Consider the following 20684-nt stretch of genomic DNA (forward strand, 5'->3'; position numbering starts at 1 on the left):
ATTATAAACATGAAAAGAGCTTTTGGATCACATTGAATCTACATATTCTCCTACCAAAAGTAACAAAGAAACTTAAAGGGATTTACCGTAAGTACAAGTATAGCACTAATTCTTAACAAAACCCTGTATTTTTTCACAAATACTCCCCAAACATATTATTCCGAAAGTCACTTTCACTTACCTTTTCATTGAAATGTATTTCTACAAATTTTCCAAATCGACTGCTATTATTATTACGAACAGTCTTTGCATTTCCAAAGGCTTCTAAAAGGGGATTAGCTATTGAGAAATGAAATGACATATCACATCAAAAAATGAGCATGAAGACAAGCTACAAAATGATATGCACAGTATGATTCTGTAGAAAAAAATGTTAGAAAAAATACTAGAGCAGATCCTCTCAAAAATATTAACATGGAGGAATTATCATGTAATGTCAAATTCCACACATATTTAATGATCACTCAACCCACTATGTTCAGATACTACTCAAGTGCCTAAGATAGAAAAACTTCTCAAAGTACATAAAAAGAAAATGTAAATGTTATGGGAAAAACTAAATTTTAAAGTCACTAAGATATAAAATTTACAAATCAACTTTTAAAAATTACCCCTAAAGATGTTCAAGATTTAACAAGTACTTCGGCCCCACAAAAGATTTTATTTATAACAAATAAAGAACAAAGCTGTTGTGATAAAATAACAGGCAAAAAAAGTTATTATTTGATTTACTCTTCTAAAATATTTTACATATTAATATAACCTGTAAATTAAAAATTTTATATGAAGGGTTGGGGCTGTAGCTCAGTGGCAGAGTGCTTCCCTAGCACATGTGAGGCACTGGGTTCGATCCTCAGCACAGCATAAAAAATAAATAAAATAAAGACATGCTGTCCATCTATAACTATGAAAAAAATTTTTACATGCACATCCAATGGAATTTAACAAATTAAAAAGAGACCTTACAGAATTACCTAAGAAAGGCTTTCAGAATAATAGTTTTTAAAATCCTTATGAACATTTGTAACATTTTATGTTTATTTTAAAATCATACACACATATATCATGAGTGATACTAGGATATATTCTTGCACTCACCAGTATCTCAATTATAAACACACCAGATTAGTATTAATTTTACATATTCTTCACCAGCAACCTCGAATGGCTTCATAATACTTGTTAGAATATTTCTTATGAAGTCTTATTTTGACCAGTAGAAAGCAAAACTAGCCTCCAGTCCCTTTAAAAGATCATTTCCTAGCCATTTCACTTGCCAAAGTAAGTAGGAAGCCATTAAAACTAAAAGAAATATTAACATGTACCCTCACTTTTCAGATGAGCAACTGAAGTCAGAAAAGCCAACCAACTCTCAAAAGGTCAGATAACTGGCTACTGACAAAAGGAGGATTCAATTATAGGCCTCCCCAACTCCTTTACTAAAGATGTACTAAAAATTTAAAGTAAATTTTAATATAAGTAAAAAAAAAACTCCATAAGAAAATCATATTTATGCTTTTAATAATATACTCATTCCCAAAACAACCACCAAATTTCCATTAAAGAGGGCATCAAAGGTTTCTATGGCCTCCCAGTGACAACGTGATCTTCCACTGAAGGGCAATAGAAATGTTTGAAATACAATTCCCAATTTCTCTCAACAACACACTACATACTATGTAGTATATTACCATGAGAAAAACCTGGGCTTACATTCAATTTTCAAGTGAGTCTACACCTCAAGTGAATAAATCAGAATTCAAATTAGTCTTTTTATTGAGTTAATCCATGATTTGTTTCTCATTTATTCAACTTTTAAGGGTAATACCTACCTATAAGGAGAAAGGGGAAAGGAGAAAGTATACAGAAAGGCCTGAAGCACCTCAAAGACCTACAAGAAGACCAACAGGACTAAGGCAAAGGAGACAGACTCAACATGAGGCCAGAGGGTAGGAGCCAGACAACACAGTACAGTAGTAGGTGATAACACAGCTTTAGAGTGTCATCATATGGAGCTGTTACAAAATTTAAAGAAACAGGTCAATCCCACTTCCATACAGGGACTAGATTAAGAAGAAGCAGGAATGTTAACTGAAAAGATCAAATAGGGATCCATAGTGCAGGTACTGCATACCAATTCAACATGATGGTGGCCTAGTCCGGTAGTCTCAAAATTGAGGCAAAAGAGGCCTTCTAAAGAGTACGCAAGCATGGAGAGCTTAAGGAAATCAGTACACGCACTCTTGTCTTCTAAGAGAATGCTTTCATTATAATAATTTTCCTCAAAAAAGTGTCCTAATAGCAAATAACTCTTCTTCTTCTTCTTTACTTCTTTACAGAAAAAAAGGACCAGAAAATAAACAGGAAGCCAGAGGTCCCTCTATTTCTTACATTCATACCAATATTTATACTGTGTATCAAGTACTATCCTGAGTTTGTAAAGTAAAATAGAACTCTGCCTTCTTAGTACTTAATGTGGGGTAGGGATGTGGGAAGAGACAACAGACATTAATTCAATGAGAAGATGACACGTGATTAAAGATTTGTAGGAGACAGGAGTTCTGGGCATCTGTGGGAGAAGAACATTCCAAACTACTAAAAGGATTCTAATAAGTTAATTTCAGTAAATGCTCAACAACAGAAAATTTAACAATACCTTCAACAATTCTATCATCAATATCTTGACCTGTTCCATAGGATTCAGTCAGGTATCTATTTAAAATATAGGATAAAAAATTGAGATAACAATAATATTGCATATGATATACTTATAAATTTAGTATTATTCAATATATGTAAAACTGAAACCTGGATCATCATTACAACTTTTAAAAATTATAAATTTATGCTCAAATGCAACCATTTTCTTATAGCTTCAAATTTATTGAAAATTTGATTTGGACTGCCTTTAATGTCTAAACCAGCATTATTTTTTAAGCTCTTCTTGGAAATATTCTGATTTTAACCAAACATTTAATTTTAAACATATAACATATTTCACATGGAAACACTCATCAACTACATTCAAAGTCTTATTACTACCTATTAGTTCAACATTATGGCTACAGAAAATAAGGCAATCTGCAGCTGAACAAGGGGAAGTTCTCGATCTTCAAGATGTTACATGAAAAGAAGACAAAATGAAATAACTATTTACTTGACACCATTTCCAAACAAAGAGCAATCATTTATTTACAGTGTAAATGTACATTATAAGTTTAAGGTTCCTTAACTTTTTGTGCATTTTCCTACATTAACCACAGACTCACCATATGACTATTATATACAGGAGAGAAAGAATAAGAAATTGAACCACTTTTGAGAGTACTTAGATGCATTTATTTAACCCGAATTGCATATCTATAACAGGCATTAAAAATTCTTCAACTGATTTTATGTAAATAATTCTGAGTAGCATACACATTTACATAGAACTATAATACAGCAGGAACAATACAAGTGAATGTGCTGGTCCTAGCAGTAGACTCATGATTAGATCTAACTTCCCAGGGTATGTAAATTAAAAGAACTAAACTAAAATGAATGCTAGGGTTCCTTCCATTTTTCAAATGTTATGATTCTAAACAAAGTGTTGAGAGTTAAATTTGATGGCAGCAAAGGGGATACACTGAAGGAAGAAATGTGGGGAGGTAAAAATAAAAAGGCCAACATCATAAGCTTAAGGGAAAAAATGGCTTGAAACTCACTACTAGGAGAAATACTGAGAAGAGAATGTCCATTTGGATTTGGGGTTTTGAAGGAACATTCCTAAATTTCCCTTTGCCTAACTAGCACTGGTTCTTCCAGGATACTCATACAAATAACATATCAGAGCTGGCTTTCAATAATCTACAGATTAGCTTCCATATAAGAAAATTGTTTCTTAAAAATCACAGAGCCCACATTCCAAAATATGCCATAAAATATGTGAAGGTGTTAAAAGTCAATCTTTCAAATTCTCAAAGAAATATTTGTACACTCATATTTATAACTGTACTATTCACAACAGCTAAAGATGGAAACAATTCAAGACCTCATCAATAAATGCATGGATAAGTAAAATGTATTCCTACAGTGGAATATTACTCAGCCTTTAAAAGGAAAGAGATTCTAATGCATAATACAACATTTAAACATTTATTTTTTTTAAGTCTTTTTAAAGAGACAGGGTCTTGGGCTGGGGATGTAGCTCAGGGGTAGAGCACCTACTCAGCATGTGCAAGGCCTTGGGTTCCATCCAAAACACCACCAAATAAATAAATAAATAAATAAATAAAAAGGGGAGACAAGATCTTACTAAGTTTCCCAGGCTTGTCCCAAACTCCTAGGTTCAGTCTCCCATGTGTCTAGGACTACAGGAACACCAACCCAGACATAGGTATATCTTCACTTTGCAAAATGAAATGTCATTAACAGGAAGATAAATACTATATTGATTCCACTTATTGTGGTACCTAAAGTAACTTAAATTTATATAATAAAAATGCAAAATGGTGGCTGCCAGAGGGTGAGGACAGAGGAAGACGCAGGATTTCTTAATGGGTATATAGTTTCAGTTTTACAAAATGAAAACTTCTGGAGATCATATGCACAATGTGAATACACTAAACATTACTAAACTGTACACTGAGAAATGGTTAGGTTGGCAAATTCTATATTATGTGTTTTTTTACCACCTGTTTAAAATATTTCAGGTTAGCTAACTACTCACCTGAGAACAAATTTTGTATTTTCTGTTTTGCCAGCTCCTGATTCTCCAGAAACAATGATGGACTGGCTCATCTTGAGCACCTTCATGTCTCGAAAAGCCTTATCAGCTAAGGTCAAAATAACACATCAATGGTGAACAATACACTAAATACAGTTATTAAATGTTAGAAAGTTCACTTTGGAAGCACTTGCTCCTAAAGAAATCATAAATTTGTATTAACAGTTAATGAAATTTTAAAATAAAGTCATTCAAAAGTGTTAAAATAACATCTCCAAAAGTATTTATTTTCAATGCTCTTATTACCCTAACAGCTAAATAACGTGAAATCTAAATAAACAACTCTTAAATTTGTGCTTTAATATCTACATATTAACAACTGTGACTCCACTTTCCCTAGTACCAACAGCAGATCTACAGAGGGATTAAAAAAAAAAAATGCTCACTATGCATAACTTATGAAATCCCCTGTGAAAAGCTGAAGTAACAAGCTTCTAATTAAGAAATATGGCAACCAAAATTTCTTCTAGAGATAAAAAACACATAACTGCAAAAGAAACCTATTAGAATTCCTGTAATACTCCTGTGAACTTAAACATAGAATTTATAGGCATTCCAAAGATAAATAAACTGCTTTAAATTTCTTAGACTTGGAATTGTTTATATATCATTTTCAACTATCTTCCTTACATTCCAACAATTTAAGCTATGAAATGTCTTAAATTTTAAGACTATACAGACAGATTAAGCAGAATTTAATTGTGTTAAATTGGTTTATAATTTAAAAACCTGAGATAATTCCTGACCAGTTTGGTTCAATAAGACAACAATTTCTCACCTCAAACATACCAATACAGAAATCTTTATAAATGGCTTAGACTCTAAGAACAGAATGCAAACCATATGCTATATTTGGAGTATGGTTTGGGTACTCAATGGTTCATTGTACTGAAGCCTGAACTACAGGGTGACATTGTTGGAGGTAGTGGAACTTTTTGAAGAAGGGGCCTAGTGGGAGGTCCTTGGCTCACTGGGGGTATGCTCTCAGAAGGTAGTTCACCTAAAACCCCTTGAGTACTTGGAAAAGGGTTATTATAAAGGAGTAAACCAGGCCCCTCCCAACTCTCTGCTCCTAGATCGAGATGTAACTACTCGCTTGCTCTTGCCATTGCTATTTGCCATGATGTAATGCAGCCAAGGGGCAGTCACACCACAGACACTGCACTAACTATGCTATTTGTGAACCTTCAAAACTGTGAGCTAAATAAACCTCTTCTTCACAAGCAGCCTGTGCCAGGCATTTTGTTATAGTGATAAAGGTGACTAATAAACCATACGCAAGAGTACACCCATTCCCTTGTTCAATTTATCAACAACCTGTTTCACCCACTTTTATAAAATCACTTTAAACACTTTTTTTGGCAGTAAAAGACGAAAAATAAAAACTAGTTTGTTTACACTTTGTAACTTCTCTCCAGTGATGAGTTCACACATATTCAGATTCTGAGGGTTGCACACCATTTTTCAGGATGATAAGAGAACTTACAAATGCTCATCAAAGTGTCTTAAACTAAAGTAAATCTGATGTTCAATTTGGCTTGTGCGTTTATTCTGCCCAGTAGTACAGGGCACACACATCAACCACACATCAATCTGAAAGTGAAGCCTGGTTAGGCCAAAACACAGCGTAACAGGAAAGCCCGAAGAGAAACAAACTGCACTAAGAACCAGCACCAAAACATGGCATTCAGTTGCTGGTTATGTCTGGAAGCAAAGCAGTGAGCCAACATCTTTGACTTGTCGGGGGAAAAGGTAGAAAGTAATTTCTAACTCTGACCAAATAACTCCATCTCTCCATGCCTCAGACCTGGAGAGCCTCAAGGAGAGAGGCTGGGAAAGGCCAAGACATATTTCACTGTCTGTACACAGATCCCCAGCATGTACCACTTTCAATTCTTTAATTTTATAAAGCCCTGATGCAAAGTATTGCATGGAAGAAGTCTGCTCTTCCATCTCAAACCCAAGTAACACACACACAGGAAATCACCTGGGTAAAAAGAGAAAGACCTGGGCCTCAAGGCTGCAAAAGAGGATACTTCTAAGATAGAGCTGATCATACTGAGGAATCAAAAAGTATCATCAGGTCAGCTTTTATGATGGCAAAAACACCTAAGAGGACACAGGCATCTAAAAAAGTTGATGATGTATGACTGCCCCATGAGTTGGCTGCAAAAGTATTCTTCCCTACCCTGTTTAAGATACCTGCTCCTAAGCAGGTTTACACACCCAAATCGCAGGCAGCTCTTCCAAAATATATATTCAATTCATGGTATCTTCTATTAATCCAAGAGGAAAAACTAAGTAAGTTTGCATGATATAAGAAGAGACAAGAATTAAAATACAAGCAAATCACTTACCAATTGCAAAGACATGGGGTGGCATTGTCCCAAGAGATTTTCCTTGATATGACTTTATTGTATCTGAAGAATATATTTTAGGGATATCGAAGTATGGGTTCACTGCTATCAGAATGTTGGCGACATATGTCTAAATAAGAAAAGTATAAAATGAAATTTTCCAGTTGCTATTTTCCTTTAAAGCTGAACAAGACTAATAGGAGAAGGAAATATACAACAAACAGATACCCTCAATTCTCTATTATTACCAAGACTTTGATAGCTGCATTTCTAACCCTAAATATTCCCTGATTTCTAGAGGACTCATCACTTATACAACTTTTATAAGATACAGATAATGTTTTTATCTTATCAACCTATAAGCATCTCACACTCAGCCTGTCCAAAGTTATAACTACCTCTTCCCACCTCCCTCAGAGAAAATATTCTGCTCCCATATGCTCTCCCAGTATGTGGATGGCATGACCACCAAGTCAGCACAAACAGAAATCGAAGTCTCTAAGCCTCCTTCTCTATCAGGATGCTTCTGCTGACTTTGCTTATGAAACCTACTCCCTTCATTCTATTCCCACAGCTGAATTTTGGTTATTTATAATCCCACACAGACTACTTTATTTACCCTGCTACTGAAGGCTTTAATATGCTCTGGGTCCATCCCCATCAGTGAATGCAAAATAGTGATTTAGCTGTGAAGTGACCTCTTGGTCCAGAGCACTGTAAAACAATATATGCTAACCACTGCCTAGAACACTGATGAGGTAAACATTTTGTGAGCAATTTAAGCTTGTTTTTAAATTCCAAATTTAACTGTGGCTTTAAAAGATCAGAAAAATGTACCAGCAAGATTTATAAAATTCCTAGTTGGGTAGATAGTTGTGGTTTAGTAATACTGAGAAAACCAGGGCTCACATGGCCATATTTATTTCTATTTCTTTCTCTCTCTCTCTCTCTCTCTCTTCTCTTCTCTTCTCTCTCTCTCTCTCCTCCCCCCTTTCTCTCTCTCTCCTCTCTCTCTCTCTCTCTCTCTCTCTCTCTCTCTCTCTCTCTCCCCTCCCTCCCTCCTTTTGTAATACTGAATGTTGAACTCAGGGGCTCTCAACCATCTGAGCTACATCCCCAGGTTTTTTCTTTTAAAACAGGGTCATGCTACATTTTCCAGGATGTTCTAGAACTTGTGCTCCTTTTGCCTCAGCTTCCTGCATAGCTAGGATTACAAACATGTGCCATTTTTTTTTTCGCTTTTCTGTTTCTAACTGTGAAAAAGAAATGCTATGGAAATGCTACTACCCTCAGTATTAATACTCTCAGAGTACTAAACTAGAATGCTTCGAACATTCTCAAAGATGTTTCCTGGAATAGTGTGAAAAAAAAAAAAAAGAAATTCCAGATATTAATCTTTCTAAGGGAGAAAAAAGAAAAGGATCAAAGATTTTAGTAACCATGAAAATGTTAAATGCAGGTTAGCTGTTATTTCACTCAAATCCAAGAGGATAGTAATTAACTTTAAACATTATGAAACATGAAATATCAAATTTAAACTACTACTCCAAATTGCTTCCTTTACTTATATATTAGCATCATTGCCTCCTTCATTTACATAAATCATAGTAATAACAGCTATTTTATATAGTACAGATATTTAGGGGTTTTATAACTAAAAGGCATACCTGGCTAGGAAAAAAACATAGCAATCATGGCTTCAGTTAACCTTGAAAATACTGGTTCTACAATTCTACTTGAAAGATAATGTTACCTTGTCATATCCAAATTAACTTTCACTGATGTTACTACAAGTTAAATTGCTTTAACAAACTTCAAAATATGTATTTTCTAAAACAGCATTTAGATTCTGCTCAACATAAGGTTACTGATGGAGTGAATTTTGCTTCTAAATATATTTCCACTCAAGAATACCCATATTTAAGCATAATATACTCTTTATTTAATCGATTTTGAAAAAAATCAAGAAAGTAAAGTCTTAATATTGCATACAACTGGAAGATGGCAAATAAACTCTTTTGGACTACAGTAGACTAATTCTATTTCCCAGCTGTCACTACTTGGACAGATGGCAAAGACTATATGTAATTTAGTCAGAATTAAGTAAGTACAATTAGACAAATTGATAGTGATATAAAAGATTAAGACTGTCATTTGATCTAGTAAGTGTCAAGGAAGCCATGTGTTTTCTTCGTTCAAAAATAATGAAGAGCCCCATCCTTATAACAGGAGAACTACAATGGGGTAATTTATCTCTAGCCAACAAAGGAATCTATGAATAGGTTATATTAGAATAAAATCTCACACATTCCCAAGGAATAATTATAATTAAAACATAGCAGTTAAGCATCCAACTGAATGATCTGGTATAAACTCTGACTATTATCATTAAAAGCATTACTTTTTTTTTTTTTCCCTGTGGTACTGGGGATTGAACTTAGGGCCTCGCACAAGCTAGGCAAGTGCTCTGTCACCAAGCTACATACCCTCAACCCAATTTGTTACTTTTTGATACTATCTTTACTAATTAGAAATCAAACAAAATATAGCGTTTTTTAAAACACTCAAATTTGGCATTTTTAAGCCTGAAAGATATTAAGTGATGCTCTGTATTTATTATTTCATTCCACAAATATTTAGCACATGTCCACTGTTTACCAGGACTATTCTAAGCCCTGGAAGAAAAGCAGTACCTTAGGAAACACCTTGTCCTCATGGAGCTCATGCTTTGTTCAACTGGGTCAGATCAAGCACGCTTTCATGTTAGAAAATTTCAAGTCTAGCAAAATCAAACAGTAGCATGTAAATAACTGTCTTCATAAAAACTTAAAACATAGGTAAAATACTTACATAAATTCTGTCTTTACTATATCGAACTTTGATATTATGGAGAAGCGTGGCTTCATTTAAATACATTAGTGAACCTAGGAAATACAATTTGTAGATCATTAGACAGTTGAAGAAAAGCAAGTAAAAATAAAACAGTATTATCTTAATCAGAATCATTGACCCAAGTTAAAATTTACTGTTATATTTAATTCTATCTTTTAAAAATCTAGGTACATGTAAAACCCAGGGGCTGATTTAAAATAAATTTATTTTACATATGTGTTACATGGTTATTTATTTATTTATTTATTTATTTGTTTATTTACAGTACCAGGGATTGAACCTAGGGGCACTTAACCACTGAGCCATATTCCCAGTCCTTTTTATTTTGTATTTTGAGACATGGTATTGCTAAGTTGCTTAGGGCCTCTCTAAATTGCTGAGCCTGGATTTGAACTCATGATCCTCCTGCCTCAGCCTCCCAAGCCGCTGGGTTTATAGGTAAGAAGCACCACACCAGGTTGCATAGTATTTTTAAATGACGAATTTCAAACTAGAGAAGTAAATCTACTGAGTAGCTGTGAGAGTGCAGTGATGAAGGCTGATTAAAAAGTCAAGTATAATTCAAGAGGAAACGCCTTCTAAAAAGCCCTGATTTTAATGCATTTTTTGATACAACAACATGAGGCACTAATCCAGTCTGATGCTCAGAATCTCACAGATAAGATAAACTTTTAGAATGGCAAGGGATCATCAGATCATTCTGTCAGTTTCTATAACTGGCAGGATGAAGTGTGAGTCCGGGAAAAATCATGTAATCTTAAGTCAGGATATGAAGCTAATTCAGGACACAATCAGGATTTTTTTTTTCCCTGATGCCACTTAAAGTAGAATAAAAGAGAGTTTGTTCCTAAGAGTGGAACAGCAGTTTTCCTTTGAATTGAAGAAGGATTTGGAGAGGGTTAGACTGCAAAGGTATATACATCTGATTTGGGTATTTGGTATGTTTCTTTCTATATCTCAGCTCCTCTTCCACCTTTTTCCTCTAGAAGTCTGGCTTACGTGTTGTGTGTTTCTTCATTCAAAGTTCTCTGCTAAACCACAATCTCTCACTTTTCTCTGAAATAACCTGATCATATGATATCACCTGTTTAAATAAAAATTTCTAATCCTGTAGTACACCTTCCCTAGAAAGTTAATCCTGTAAACTTGTACTGACATGTGAATGAATGATTGCTACCTCTCCTCTATCACCTTCCATACTCACCACCTTCCTTCTCAGGGATATCTATTCATTAAACCAAATAAATCTCCAATAGGTACAAGTTCTTACTGTAAGAATTTAGATAGGAGAGCCTTCTTAAATCACACCACCCTAGTCAGGCAATTCCATTTTCATGAAACATGAAGGGAAAAGAGAGGAAAACACTTGCAACCCTTAGTTTGACAGAGTGAGAAATTCAAAGTCCCTACCACTTTTTACACCTCTCTGAAAGTGTGACCTAGAGATGTTCTTAAAGGTCTTGAAATAGCTTCCTGAACCACCTGATTCTTTCTTACTCTCTTCTAGGAGTCAAACTTTGAGTTACCTGGGTTTGGTTATTTATATGCAATCTTGTATGTGAACTGTCCACCTTTTATACCTAATTATTCACATATTTAACCATATTAAAAAGAATTAATATATATTTACATATGCATTACAAGTGTGTTCACAGAGAGTCCTACTGACTCAACTTCCAAACTGTATATCAAAAGTTGCTAATGAAGAATAATTATGACTTCATTATTAAATTTAGAGATATGACTACAGAATTATCTGATCCAGCTTATTCAATACAGCTCTAGTTCACTGAAAGGAAAAAAAAAAAGAGAAGCCACAATTTTAACACAAAAGAAGTCAATACAATTCTAGATTTACAATGTTGTAGAAGTCATTCCATTACTGAAAAAGAGACTGAATAAGGTACTTTATAGGATTATTTTCAAATGTATACTTAACTATTCTCAACATGTAACAGTCATATTTATGAAGAATATTATATGTCATGTAAGTAATAGTAGCTTAAAATAAGCATGAAAATGTGTTATTATTTTCTTTATGATTACTGACTTCACATCGCTGAATTATTTTCCTATTCTGGTAGTAATGCACAAGAATTAAATAAAAAATGCAAAACTAATATAATAATACCTACATATAAAACCCTTTACATAGAAAAATTAGAGCTAAAAGTAGGTAATAATTTTGCTAAATTGTTGGGGCACTATCAAAAGACAACATATAACTCAGTTTAATCAAATGCTTATCACAGAGTTCAGAACACACTCTATAGATATCAACATTTACCATTACATTATCACTATGATATATAAAAGAGAAAAGGATTTTAGATATATGCATTTGAGACCCTAAGAAAATATCAGCATCATTTAGAAAGGACAGCAGTATGGTAGCAAAGCACAACAAAAGAACTAATTAAAGGGAGCACTTCAGCTGGAAAACCTATATTCTAAACTCAACAACCAAAGCTGCATTAATGACAGTACTTCAGAAAAAAATCTTCGAGTAGGGTAGGCTATTATATCATGAGAACCATTAACATTCACATCTTGCAGGTAAAAGAGGCAGCAAATCTATACTAAGGCCAGGGAAATTTAAAGGCAGGTCAAGTATATCAAGGTAAAATAACAATGGGAGAATGGTTTAAAATATTAATTTAAAAAATGGATTTTAAAAGCTGGGCAGAGTGGTATACAGCTGTAATCACACCTACTCAGATGGCTGTGGCAGTAGGATCACAAATTGAGACCAGCCTCAGCAACTTAACTCTGTCTCACCACTGTTTATCTGAAAATGTATGCTTCCTCTCTTATTTGCATTCATTTTAATGAAATATGATTGTTTTGCATGTAGCATAAAAAAAGATTTTTCTCAAAATAAAAATTAAAAAAAGGACTGGGGATGTAGCTCAGTAGTGAGTGCTAATGGGCCCAATTCCTAGTATTGAAAAAAAAGAATGTAAAAGGATTAAAATATTAAAATATTTAAATTCATTGATTTAAATGAAAAAATTTTAAGATATGAAAGGGATTAATTCCTAGCTCTACATATCCAAACAAATTTTAATAGACACAAATTTTCTCTTATTTTAGATATTGCTCCTTTTATTTTCATTTTATTGTTCAAAAATGCATTAGCTCATCAGACATACTCTCCAGTTACTCTGGAAAGGAAAGGAACTGCATATTTTTTCCTTGACCTTTGTACCTAATAACAGCTATCATTTAATGAGTCTGTCAGAGGTCACATACTATGGTAAGCATTTAAAATATATCATATCTAAGCAAGCAACATATACATTATTACTCCCATTATATAGATAAGAATCTCAAGATTAAGTTGCCATGGGCACATAAGCTTCCTGACTGCATAGTCAGAATCAGAACTCAACCCTGCCTGACCCCATTATTAAAGGCTCTCCTAGTACCAGCACTATTCAAGAATACCCCTATTTACATATGGGTACTACCCCTTTTTAGATAAGGAATTTTTACTCAATAGTGAACTACAATGACTACCAGTAAGAACAAGTCTATTCATTTATTTTTTTTCTTAAAATAGTTTCTAACATCAGGTAACATTAAGGAAAACCATGACAAGTGGACATGATCCCTAAATATTGTCCCCACTGCTGCAGTTTGATTATGGAATGTCCCCCAAAGATTTACATGTTAATGGCTTAGTGCTCTCTTTGGTGCTACCAGAGACAGTAAAATCTTGAGGAAGTGGGGCCTAGTAGGAGTTCTTAGGTCACTGAAGATGTGCCCTCAAAGGGCACAACAGGTCCTTCCTTGCTGTCATTGCTTCCTGGCTGTCATGAGGTGAGCAACTTCCTCCACCACATGCTCTAGTCATGATGTGCTGCCTCACCAAAGGCCCAAAAGCAATGAGGCCGACCATGAACTGAAACCTCCAGAACTGCGAACCAAAATAAATCTTTCCTCTTTTTAAGTTTCTTGCTCAGGTATTCTATTAACAAGAAAGCTATACCCTCCCCCCAAAATTAAAATGTGACTACTTCTTAAGGTTGAAAATGGTGATAAAGGGTATCACCAAACATGTTAAGGTTTTTATAAGTTAATTTTCATTTTCATTTTAATGTAATATCTGAAATAATTTTTTCTATAAGTAGTTATTATAAATTTTTAATGCTGCTTTGCTTCAGGGAGTGATGTTAATGATTTCTAGTGACTCAACTTCCAATTACTGAACCACATATACTAAAATCACCTGCCTCTAGATATATTTCAAAATGACTTTCAAGACTTAACAAAAGACCTTTAATTCCAGTTTCACAGTAAATTATTACTATTCCTCACACTTGCACAACTAAAATAACACTAAAAAGACACTCAAGAGAGTCTTTCACCAAGTGTTTATCTGAGGCAACAATTAATTTAGGACTCTGGAGCTCCTCTATTCAGATGAACCTTCAAGTGAAAAGTCTACATTTTTTTTTAAACCAGTAGTTTACTAGTAATAAAATCACTTATTTATTTCATGGAAGGACAGTTTCTTTTTTATGTGTTGAAATTAATTTTTAACTTCATACTTACAATTATCTTCCACATCTTTTTTACTGTCCTCTTCTGCAGGGAACACTTGGTTTATGAGAGCCAAAAATGTCTAATAAGCAAAACAAAAGCTCATTAAACTTGAGGCTTATTTATAGTAAGAAAAGTAAAGGAGCTTAATTGGTTGCATGTATTGTAATGGCAAACAATATGCTCTGTATTAAAATAAAATGCAAATTCTACTATTTAACAAGGCATTAACCCCACAATAGGATAAAAATTACTCAAAAATATTATCCTTTATTACTATGAATGAGAACCAATAATGGAAACCAGTAAGTAAGTATCACAGGCTCTTAAACTTAGAGTGGGACAAAAGTACATTAACATTAAATGCACACAGACATTCTATTTGACATTTTCAAAAATAAAAATTTTAATGTTCATACTTATAATTTTATGTAGGAATATGCAGGAATTTTAATTTTTTTAAAAAAATGAAAAGGTAACATTCAACAAGATATAACAAAATGAACTATTATTTAATTAATGTTATTTGAGTAAAACATATTTGACACAAATTCCTATATAAAAATACATCTGAAATATAAACAGTACCCAAAAATATTTAGTCCATAAAATTACAAGTATCCATTAATAAACCTGCATTTATCACTTAACTGCTATGGCAGACACAACAGAATTAAGATAGAATCTTGTAAGAGAGAACAAACGATCTCAAATTACTTTAAAGAGAATTAAATTTTAAACCAAGATATTCTAACAGTTATTTATAAATTTATACCTCCAAACAATTATAATTACTCTTGTGGTTAAAGTTTCCAACTGCATCAAATAAAACTTAAAGGAAAAATGGTACAACTATTTTAAAATAATATTTTAGTAATAGAGTATATACTTTAAGGTCAAATAATATTTTAGAAATAGTGTACTTCAAGGTCAAGTTTGATCCCAAGTACAAAAAATAATCATCATATTTCTTGATCTGTATGTGTGCTTGGTGTGCAAGAATACCATATAAGACAAGGCTATCACTGTAGTTTACAGAGTAAAATCCAGGCTGTAAGGACTACTGCAATTCAAAGTCATGCCCAACTCAGAAAATTGTTATGCTCTAAAAATTCTGAAAGTTAATTATTTGAAACCTAGTACACATATTCTCAATGCTGTAAACGTGGAAAAATTGGAAGACTGGCATAATTACTCCATAATGTGAATTAAATATATGCATAGCAATATGAAACAACTCTAATGTAGACCTAATTCTATAGAAAAAAACATTCAGAAATAACTGCTGGTCTCACAGAACTAAGGGCCCAATTGTTACAGCCATAGCAACAAGGGCAATAACTCTCCAGACTCCAGAGTTTAGTTCTAACCTGGCAGTAGTTATGCCAAATAAAAAAGGTTCCAGGAAGTTGGAAGGGGAATGGAAACTCAAGGGGAGGGGAGAGACAAAGTTGCAAGAAGGTTAAGGTTAAATGAGTCCTGAAAGGTAGTTTTTTCTCCCTTCTCCTTTTTCATCCAAATTAACAACCAGCCCTCAATTTTCTTCTATTCTCTGAGGGAAAAAAAAAAATCTACTTTATCAAAAATCGCTTTCTGTAAAATGGAGAATGCTTTCTTCTCCTAGCAAAAGAAGATCACATAACAAGGTACACATTGATCATCCAGCATTAAACGCCAACCACACAGCAAATCCAGTGCATCAAGCTCCGGTGACAGAACAGAGGTGTAAAATAACTCCTGCACTTGAGAATATAGAGTGGGGAGGGGGAGACCAATGGAAACTCTTATCTTTAATAAGAATTACAGGAGCACTAAAAAGTTATACCACTCCTCAAAGGAAAAAAACAATCAACAGTTAATTCTATTTCATGGGAGTGAGCGATGGAGTACATGTGGAAAGTTTTTATAGATAGAAGTTGACCTCAATTAGTCTTGAAAAATAAAAAAACATTTGCTAAGTAACTATAAAGAGCAGCATTTCAGGCAAAAAGAAAACCCCGAGCAATGAAACAAAGCAACAAATACCACCTGGTTTGTTGCGAGGACTTGATAAAACACCTGCAGAAGGGAAGGGCAGAAGAGAAGGAGAAACACATACACCAGAGTAAGGCAAGAGTATGGAGGGGAAACTGATGTTGACAAAATATAAGACCAATAAAGTGGACTGGGAAAAGAAAATATTTTGGGCTTCAGTTTGAAGGCCAGTCTCCTGTAAATATGGAACATGAATTCAATTTAGGGAGTTAAGATACCATTTTTAGCAAAAAAAATGTATAGCATGTGCCAAGGAGATTTCATTTCATCAACTCTTTTTTTTTTTTTAAATAGAAACACATTCACACAAACACACACACTACACATAACTGTTGACATATTAAGATTTATGTGTTTGAATTTATAAGAAATAAATGAAAAGCTTGAAAGCCATTGCTATCGCAAACTCTGTTCCCCATGAGAACTGATCTTACTTCCTCTGTGCCTCCACTGCACCAGCACACAGTAGATCAGACTGGTTCATTGCTTCGTGCACTTAATTTCTAATAACATTTATCTAGGTAAAAAACTGCTTCTTCTATAGATCTTTTAAAGCATTTGGTTATTATGCTACTTAATGATTTATTAAGACCTTCAACACAAAGTAGAGGGGAAAATGAAGACTAAAAGTAATCTCTAAGAATTTATTAATCTTTTTTAAAAATTATGTGGAAAAAAAACTTTATAGAATCATCTACATATCTATAAAATTCATATGAATTCATAATTTAAACCATGTTTTGTTTCTACATCTGTATCTGATTAATACTAATAAAGCAGTTTAAAGCATATTAAAATATTTAAAACATGAAAAAGCATATCCCCATAAATCAAGTTTCTTCTGTGCTTTGAATTGAATTATTTTGTCACCTGGAGATGTAACAATATACATTACCAGAAAATAAGTACAAAATACTTTTCATTTTGGCCTTCTGGTTTACAGTTTATAAAATATGTCAAAAAGTAAAAGCTTTCAAATATATAAAATAATTGAGCCATTAAAAATTTTTTTTTCATTTTGTAAATGTACCGCATTATAAGTATAAATAGGTGCCTGTTAATAAGAGGAAAAATTAGAAACATTTTGCCTTTCCTTCCCTGAAGGTATCTTTAATTGGCCTCCTCTAACATGGCAACATTATGTATTATGCATTTCGGTTCCTGGGTTGTTTACAGTAACAGAATAGTTTTCTCTCTGAAAAGACCTCATGAGAGATCTACCTTGTTTTTCTAAAGTTCCCAGAAGGATGGCAGTTATATGGCATTAGCTAACTGTGTACCAGTAGAATATAAATTATTCATGAACATTTGCAGAGTCTACAGTAAACAGAGATGACATCTAGAAGAAATGTTTAACAAGAATATTTGTTAAATTGAAAACTGTGAAGCTCTCTCACAAAATCAGATCCTACTAGTACTCATGAAGACTGTAAGAGAGATTGTTTGCAAAGGATACCTTCTCTATGAGCAATCCCAACTCTTGGGATTGTTTTCCCAAACTTCCATTTGGTAATATTATTTAGTCTATGCCTAAGCATAAAAGCAAATAGCATGTGCACAGAGCTAAAGCATACATTCATGCTTATCATTATCACAAAAATAATAAATAAAGGGACAGCTTTAAGACTTAAGTATTTTTACTTTGTAGAAATATATTAATTCAAATTCCATGCCAGTAAGTTTAAAAAGAAGCCTTTTAAAAAGACTTAGATAGGGATGGGGATGTAGCCCACTGGCAGAGTGCTTGACTAACATGCACAGGGCCCTGGGTTCTATCCCCAGCACCAAAATAAATAAATAAACAAAGAGACAGACAGACATACAGCCCGGTGCAGTGGCACATGCCTATAAACCCAGCTAAAGCAGCAGGATGTCAGGTTCAAACCCAGCTAAAGCAGCAGGATGTCAGGTTCAAAGCCAGTCTCAGCAACTTGCAGAGACCCTAAGCAACTTAGCAAGACCTGGTTTCAAAATAAAAAATAAAAAGGACTAGAGATGCGGATCAGTGGTTAAGCTGCCCTGAGGTCAATCCCTAGGGAGTAAAAAAGTAAAAGACTTACAAAGAAGGCTAACACAAAAGCAAAAAATTAATAACATAACCCTGTTTGCATTCATATTTTTACTTTATAATATGTCGAATACATCACAGAGAGACTAATAACGTAATATGGTGTAAGGAATAAAAATGTTATTGTATATATTTTATCACATAGCTATTTAAGAATGTGATTATGAAAGGCTCATTAAATTTTTGTATGATTTTGTCATAGGACACCATTTTCTCCTAGGGCATGTACTTCTGATTTCCTTTCCCTTTCACTTTTACTGTGCCAAGAATATTTAGTTCATTAAGAAGAGAGACACTAAAAAAATACCTATTTTGAAAAAAAGATCACATTTTGAAATCTTTCTGAGAAACTCACCTTGCCTTTTTGGTTCAAGGGTTCAATTGTTAAGCTGTCAGGGCCAATATCCACAATATTGCCCATCTGAAATCCATCTGTAGGGTGTGGTGCCCAAACGGGCTTTCCATCCTCCATTTTTGAAGAGGATTATCCACTATCTCCTGTTTCAAAGGAACAAATAAAGCAACATCAATAATTTTAGAAACATAAAATAAATAACATCTATTTTAAAAGCTTTCCTATAAATAGACTCACAGAAATATCCCAGACAAATTTCACCTTTTACCCATCTTGTTGTTTTCTGCCTGCTTTAGCCGCCCATAGGTAAAGTCAAGCGAAGGCTGCTCTACCTTCAGGTAAAACCTGCTACTGCCTGCCTCCAGCTGTGCCTGCAGTAGAATACCACATCTTCACCAGTACAGAAACTGGTCAAGGCAGTTTCTCATTTGCACAACATAAATAGTCATCAGAGGAATAGAAGTTATGGTGTAGAGTTAGCTGAGAGTTGAAAAGTAAGTAATTTGGGGTCTGAAGGGATAAAAAGAGAGACTACTTCCTCTGGGCTTTCCTGATCTCTGAGACTGCAGGTATGTGCACTGTACACTCATCATCACAGAAGTACTCAGCATACCGATTGTGTTGTTTTCTCATTTTTTTTTTAACTAAGACTTACATTCAGTAAAATGTAAAATCTAAGTACACATATTGATGAGTTTGGACAAGTGTATATTTGACAAATGCCTTAGTCAATATATACAACATTTCCATTACCCAAGAAAGTTCTCTCATGACTCTATTTGATCAATTTCATCTCCGTAGACATCCCTATTCTTCTATTATCATTTTTGCCTGTTCTTAAACTTCACATAAATGAGATCATACAGTATGTATTCCTTTGTGTCTGGATTCCTTCACTTAACAAAATGTTTTGATATTCAACATATTCAACCAAATTGTGTAGACTAGACCACTGAATGAATGTCCCACAATCATTTACTTGTTCTTTTGTTGGACACTTCAACTGTTTCCAGTTTTTGCCTAGTATGAACTTCAATCTCATTTTTTAATTATTCCTATAAGGCTTCTTTCATACTTGGCATTCTGTTTTCTGCCTCTCAATAGGAACTTATTTTTTCACAATGTGTCATAATGCTCCTCTTGTGTGGCGTTCTCAAATCTGGGATTCCAATGTTGATGCTCTCAGATGTAGTCTCTCATGAGAGTCAAGGATGTTTAACAAACAGTTCTGTCTAAAAAATCACTATTAACAGGTTTGCAATGTGTTTATTGATTATCATTTTCAATGCAGTGGCTACAGCATGGGCTTCTTTCACCATTCAGCAAATGCTATTACATTAGCATGTAAATCTGAGTTAACAGATGAAGATTCTTCAAAAACAGGAATCAATAACACTACTCCAGGCTTCTACCACCACATGTACATCTGTATGCTGTCCCTAGATGAATATATGTAGTCCCATGGCTTTAAATGCCATTTACATGTGAGTGACGCCCAAGTTCATTTATCAGCTCAGACCTCTGCTGAGCTCCCAGATGCTTACTTGCCTATTGGTCAACTCCTCATGGATATATCATACATATATACATATATATAATCACATTATTACTACTCTGGTCTACCACCTGAGCTTATTCTCTCACATATCAGTTAAGGCAAGAACA

General features: G+C 33.9%; 1 protein-coding gene across 10 annotated transcripts in view; it reads right to left on the minus strand.

The window, feature by feature from the left end:
- Positions 1-20684, minus strand: part of MYO6 (myosin VI) — a 136709-nt gene that overhangs the window by 65682 nt on the left and 50343 nt on the right. For all 10 annotated transcript variants that reach the window (XM_079146506.1, XM_079146505.1, XM_079146504.1 and 7 more), the window contains 7 exons: positions 19020-19162; positions 14575-14644; positions 9976-10049; positions 7126-7255; positions 4712-4817; positions 2657-2712; positions 182-279 (listed from right to left, as the gene is read on the minus strand). In XM_079146506.1, the coding sequence (XP_079002632.1) occupies positions 182-279; positions 2657-2712; positions 4712-4817; positions 7126-7255; positions 9976-10049; positions 14575-14644; positions 19020-19136 (651 nt within the window). In that variant the 5' untranslated portion in view covers positions 19137-19162. The remainder of the gene's footprint in view (positions 1-181; positions 280-2656; positions 2713-4711; positions 4818-7125; positions 7256-9975; positions 10050-14574; positions 14645-19019; positions 19163-20684) is intronic.

This window comes from Sciurus vulgaris (assembly GCF_902686455.1).
Source record: "Sciurus vulgaris genome assembly, chromosome: 7".
NCBI lineage: Eukaryota > Metazoa > Chordata > Mammalia > Rodentia > Sciuridae > Sciurus > Sciurus vulgaris.